Source organism: Varanus komodoensis, unplaced genomic scaffold (assembly GCF_004798865.1).
Source record: "Varanus komodoensis strain SLA01 unplaced genomic scaffold, ASM479886v1 scaffold59_3, whole genome shotgun sequence".
NCBI classification, from domain to species: domain Eukaryota; kingdom Metazoa; phylum Chordata; class Lepidosauria; order Squamata; family Varanidae; genus Varanus; species Varanus komodoensis.
The window spans coordinates 368,335-374,766 of record NW_025336222.1 but is presented as its reverse complement, the minus strand read 5'-3'; the positions used below and the strand labels follow the sequence as shown (position 1 = coordinate 374,766).

General features: G+C 44.5%; 1 protein-coding gene across 1 annotated transcript in view; it reads right to left on the bottom strand.

Moving 5' to 3' along the window:
• Nucleotides 1-6: 6 nt before the first annotated feature.
• The window catches only part of CUNH17orf75 (chromosome unknown C17orf75 homolog), a 17,346-nt gene continuing 10,920 nt past the window's right edge, over nucleotides 7-6,432 (bottom strand). The window contains exons 6-10 of the mRNA XM_044449604.1: nucleotides 5,971-6,090; nucleotides 4,186-4,250; nucleotides 3,928-4,064; nucleotides 3,063-3,166; nucleotides 7-702 (exon numbers count right to left, since the gene is read on the bottom strand). Coding sequence (XP_044305539.1) covers nucleotides 454-702; nucleotides 3,063-3,166; nucleotides 3,928-4,064; nucleotides 4,186-4,250; nucleotides 5,971-6,090 — 675 coding nt within the window. The 3' untranslated portion in view covers nucleotides 7-453. The remainder of the gene's footprint in view (nucleotides 703-3,062; nucleotides 3,167-3,927; nucleotides 4,065-4,185; nucleotides 4,251-5,970; nucleotides 6,091-6,432) is intronic.

Genomic DNA, 6,432 nt, shown 5'->3' with positions numbered 1-6,432 from the left:
TGCTTTGTCCAAACCAGGACTGCAGAACCCAGTTTCATCCTGGTTTCTAATCCTCATTAGCAGAGAGCAGTTAAGACCATAGCTTCCCAGCTATGGAAAGAGAGGTTGAGTAAACCAGGAAGTCCAGGCTCAAGCCTGACACACCAGAGGAGAGGATGGGAAGGAACATGGAACGCCTTCCTGCTGCAGTGAAACGCAGTGGGATAGATGCAGACACTCTGATGTAACACTGGTGCTGAAGGAATAGGCAAGGAGGCAACTTTCCTTCCTCCCCTTGCAGTCCCCATTTTCATTTCCTAAAAGTCTGCTCTGGAGAATTGGAGGCCCTCTAGAACAGTGGAGGAGATAGCACAGCAGGTGGCTGCAAAGGGAAATGGGCAGGGATTGCCCCCCACTGCTCGATTCTGTGGGCAGGCACATTCTGAATGTGCACATGAGTGCACACAGATACCCTTAATACTGCAAAGTAGCCCTGGGTTCACAGAAAGTGCTCAAGCTACAGACTGGCCCTCTCATGAATTCCTCAAGGACATTTATTACATTCTTGGCTTCTTGCATTTCTGCATGTTCCACTTTCACAATCTTCAAGAGGACATCACCGCTGCCACAGTTCTTCAGAAACAAGTAGCACTTGAACAGGGCGTAATGGTTCATTTCTGCCTGCCTGATGAACCGCTTTAAGTTGTTGATGTCTTGTATGGCCTAGGAAGACAGAAGCAAAGAAGCATCCAAATGGCCCAACCAAGGCAGGGCAGCAGGCTTCTGAAATAACATTCTTAGCTAGAGGGAAAACTTTTTTTTTATAAAAAAAAATTATAAATAGGTGCAGTGCATAATTCCTCCCCCAGTACAGTGAGCAAAAAGCAAATGGGCAAGAGTAAAGAATTCAGAAGGGCAACAAGGGTGCTGGATTTGTCTCTTTCTGATCCCTGAAAAGCTGCTGATTGTTACTTCTTTATGGGCTGCTGCTATATAAGTACACACACACACACACGCACGCACGCACAGTTTCAGGGCCCTCTTTTATAGCAGGTCAATGCAGGACTTGGGAGTAGTAAATGGGAAGCTCTGTCAGAAGAATTTCTTTGCCTTAAATTAAATCAGTGAGGACAAACACAATGGGCAGAATCTACATTAAACACTTAACTGCCATTGATTTCTGCAAAAAAGAGCAAAGCAAGCACTTGCCTCTCCAACCAAACTGAACAGAATGCAAAATAGTGTCAAGGTGTAATCCTATGGATGTCTGTTCAGTGTGGAAGCCAGTGGGACTTAGTCCCAGGTGAGACCATCTAGGACTGTAGACACCCACATTTCACAGTATGGGTATCTCTTGCTTTACTTTCCTCAACTAGAGCACATGGCTTGCTCTGTTCCACTGGTAGCTATTCCCAGATCGAAGTCACTTTTTGCAGTGTACTCTCAGAATTCAACAAGGAAGGAACAGTATTGAAAAATCCAGCAGCCTGATTCTCTTGCCAGTTATGCCCAAGCACTAAGATTCAAGACAATAGCCAAGGTTCACATGATCAGGGAGGAGAAACAAGCCACAGTGACTTATTTTCCTTCCCCATGTGCACAGGTCATGAGCTGCCTATTTAGCATTATTCCCAGATTATTATTACCTCCCATCTTTATACTAAAATTCCTCTACTGCCACCCTGGGGGACTTTGAAAAAGAAAAAAAAAATCTCTTGTTTTATTTTAAGTATTGCCCCCAAATAATGATGAAGCACATGTGCTTACTCAGAGTCACAGAGGTGAGCATAGCTGTGTGAGGAAGAAGCTGCAAGTAGTTGCCAAGGAGGCTGCACATGTCAAAGAAAGATGACAAATCAAACTTTCACGTTCAGTCACCTCCTTCTAAAAGGTAAGTCCCTCCCCTGTTCCAAAGACATGGCACACATGTGTCAGCTCAGACACTTTGCATGGCAAGGAGGTGCAGGGGACATAGGAAGACAGAACACAGAAACAGAGTGAGTCAAAAGGGGCCTCCCGGGCCACCTAGTCTGACCTCCAGCACCAGCCGGCTTCACTCACGACATGCCCACCATGTGCATGTCCAGCCTATCTTTGAACACCCTCACCGATGGGGCCTCAATGACCTCTCATGGAAGCCCATGCCACACCCTCGGGGTCCTAACTGTCAGGAAGTGCTTCCTGGCATCCAAATGGACCTTGGTTCCCTGAGCTTTGCTCCGTTGGAGCACGTCCTGCCTTCCTCTGCAGGGAAGAACAGGTCTCTACTCACCTCCGTGTGGCATCCCCTCACATACCTGTATGTCGCCAACACATCCCCTCTGAGTCTCCTCCAGGCTGAAGAGACCCAGTTCCCTCAGTCTCACCTCATACCCCATCCCCTGCAAACTGGCCACCAACCTTGTGGCCCTACGCTGCACTGACTCTAACCCGGCTATATCCTTCCTGTAATGAGGGGCCCAAAACTGAACACAATACTCCAGTTGCAGGCGCACCAGAGTTGTATAGAGTGGTAGTAATACCTCTCTCGATCTAGAAGCCACACTTCTGGCTATGCAACCAAGGATGGTGTTCACCCTCTTGACCACCACATCACACAGAGTGCCTTCACAACAGAATTGTCTGTTAGCAGCAGCAGCAGCAAAGAACAGCAAGCCATTAACCCACTCACCACAGCTTGCTTTTTATTGTGATGTGTGAACCAGCCCAATAGAATGTGGTAAGTGAAAGAGAGCAATCCAAGGCTATTAAAACTTAGAGGAATTGTGCTGTTGACATCAGTTGAGGGCAGACACTTCTATCTCTAACTAAATGTATAACAAGGATGGATTGGATCATGTCCAATGGGCATTCAAAAATTTAACACTGCAAGCAGCAAACTTGATTCTACCCTGATTCATTAGTATGAGAAAGCATTCAAGACATCTACTACCCCCTTCATCACACACAACGTGAGCGGCCAACTTGGAGCCTACCAGCTGCTGGTGGACTGCAACCCATCATCTCACCATATGGGCTCTGCTGGCCACAGTCCAACATTTTCTGTGACTGCCCAACCTGACATAGAGAGAAGAGCGAATTACCTTCAATTTAAAATTCTCTAGTATTTGCCGGAAAATAAATGGATTTCCCCCTTCAGAACCATTGAGAAATGCTTGCATCCAGTCTTCACAGAATCTGTTGCTTCCTGACACAGGTTTGGAAATAAAAATAAGTCCTTTAAGGGTGGTACAGTTGGCTTACAGTGCACCTCAGCATAATCTCTTAAGTAACTTGAGAGGTATAATCTGGTCTATAAAACATCGTCCGCACTATCCAGAGGGTGTTAAAAAAGACTGGAAAATACACAACTCACAGATGCATTATACTTCTATAATGGAAACATATTATATACTGTTTTCAGGTCCATGTCAGTAATGAGCAGAAGAACCTATTTGGCTTATCCATAGCAAGGAAAAGACTAAAGGGCAGGTCATAAGCAGAGGCAAAGAAAATCGGTTTCTGGGGAAAACTCGGCTACTTGGAAGTTTCTTGGAGAAGAATCAGCATCTCAAGTAGACTCAGTGGCCAGAAGCACCTTCCTGTAGCTATGTTTAATTTACCAGCTTTGGTCCTACCTGGGCAGACAGACCTTTGCCACAGATATCCACGTGCTGGCGACCTCATGGCTGGACTATTATAATGCACTCTGCGTGGGGTTGCGTTTGAAGATGGTCTGATGACTTCAGCTGGTCCAGAAGAGGGTGGCACGGTTGCTCGTGAGAGCACATTATGCCAATTCTACTCCATCTCCATTGGCTGAGTTGAAGCCCAGGCCCAATCTGAAGTGCTTGTTTTGACTTATGAAGCTCTAAATGGCTGGGTCCAGGGTGCCTCTCACATGCACCTAAGATCTTGTTTAGAGGCACTTCTTGAAGTGCCTGACTAGAAGGGAAAAAGTGAGCTCACCAGCATTGTGGAAGTGGGGCTGCGCTCCGCTGAAGTCTATCACAACCGGTTTATGTTGTTCCTCCGTCAGGGCTTCACTTAAGGAGGTCATTGTGGTTTCCCGGACAAGATCCTGAAGGCTTGCAGCTCTAAGGAACCTGAAAGAGGGCATGAACCATTTTAGGGGTGTTTATAGTTTTACACTAAGCCAAAGTCAGGGAGAAGACCAGGCAAGGCAGCCTATGGGGAATGCCATCTTACAAGGAAATGCTCTCTTACCTGTCAATGTCCTTCTTTGTCCTTTCATCAGACTCTCTGACTTCAACTGGAGTACAACTCAGAGCCTTGAAACAGGGAAGTCACAATGTCACTGCTTTGTCCAATGACAAAGATCTAGGTTGCATTCCTAACTGACCTGAGAGTAAGCCCCATGGGACACTTCTGCTGCAAACTCTTCTCATGCAAGTCTTCTGCTCTACTGTATCCCTTTTAAGCAGTAACCTGAACCCCTCACAGCATTTCATGTGTCGGCACATCTTCCACAGCTCCCATGCACTGCACTGGCATGTTTATCACCATCGTCGGAGGACTTCTTCCCCGTTCAGTCACTGCTAGATTCAGGCCCCACCAACTTGTATGTGAAGTTGGGATTTTTTTTGCCCCAGTGTGCTTTCTTTTACTTCTCTACTCTACTTCTGCGTAGACACTTGCAGAGTTAGGTTGTTATCAGCAACTTTGTTTCCAGACACTATCAAACAGTAGAGATGGTTAAAATACCGCTTCTTCACTTGGCTTCCAAAGCGCTTGTGGCAGTGTCACCCTCCACTTTCTCCTCACAAGAGAGAAAGAGATAAAGTGACCATATGGTAAGGTCACCCAGTGCAAGGATCTGAACCCAGCTCACTGAATGACCATACACTACCATTCATCAGTAGAAAATTTGTTTATCTTGTTCTCTGAACCACATTAAGATTAGCAGTCCCTAAAATCAGTGAGAAACTGCACATATCACACTAAACCATTCTGAGAATGAACCACCATGGGTAGGTTGTTTGTTCACTAACCAGAGAGGAACTAAGTGACTTGCCATGGCTTGCTTCTCCTGCCAGCTTCCAACATATTTCCTAGATGCCATTGCAGCAGAAATCCTTACCCTTAAAGAAAGGCACCCTGAACATCCCAGCAATGAGCTATGGATTCCCAGGGCAGCTTGTTCGGGAAAAAAAGAAGACACCTTGTAGAAACCATGTCAGATTTGGATGCTACAACAATCCACCATGTGCAGTCACCCATGGTGAACCAGGTCTCTTGCAGCTGTTATCTTTTCAGTAACTGTACCAGTAAATCTTAGTTTTAGTAGAGAAATGCCACTTTTCTGAGCCATTTATCAGGAACTAGGATTTCTAAAAAGGTGGCTTAATCTCTTTTTAAAGTGAATGCTTTTCTATTATCAGAGTTATTTATTCTCATCCTATTAAAACTATTCCATTTCAAATCTTCATCCCAGATCAACAGCTCAAACAATTGAAACTTCCTTTCGTGAGGTTACTTACTTACTTAGATTTCTAACCCACCTTTTTCATTTAAAAAACTCAAAGTGGCTTTACATCATTCTTCTCCTGCTCTCAATCTTATCCCCACAACAACAACTACCCTGTGAGTTAGGTGGGGCTGAGAGTTTGTGACTGGTCCAAAGTCACCCAGTTCATGATTTCAGATGAATAATTCCTACCCATGCTAATCAAAGAATACGGTGTAGCTATTCCACATTTCTCTCTTCAACAGATTTTCTGTGATAATAAAAAGATGGAGGGAGCAGTGTGAAAGCACAAGATGGGAGACGTGAGCAGGACCCCCCTCCCCAATAAAGTTGTTAATGAGGCTAGTTGATTGCACAATAAAAGCTTGATTGGGAATCACCCTGAGTCTCATAATGCATTTAATAACACTATTAAAAGCTACTATGACTAATGTGACTTTTCTTTTACCAGTGCTACACACTCATGCACAAGCAGGACAGAAATGACAAGCTGAAAAGTAATACTGAATTTGCACAACACTCACAGCATGTAACAGAAAGGCCAGTTTCTCCTGGAAGAGCTGTACCACCCTCTGGATAGGGCACACACAGTCCTCGAACCAAGATTTGAGGAGAGGTTTAATGCAGGTCTCCAAGTTATTTTGCTACAACAAATTGAACAAAGTTAAACTTCTTTGTATAGCTGTAGTTTTTACCCTGACTCAACTACTTCAGACAATCTCCACTCAGGGAGTGCAGATGGTCCATTCTAAGTTTCATTATTTGTTTTTCGGTGCCAGGCGAAGACCTTTTTATTTAAACGTCATTTTAATTGTTAATATTATTTGCTTATTTTATCTGGCCAGGGCGACTTATTTTATATTGTTAATTTGTTGTATATTTGGATGTATTATATTTTAATTTTATGTTGTGAGCCGCCCCATTCGCCGAAGCCTCGGGGCAGCTCACAACATAAAATTAAAATATAATACATCCAAATATACAAC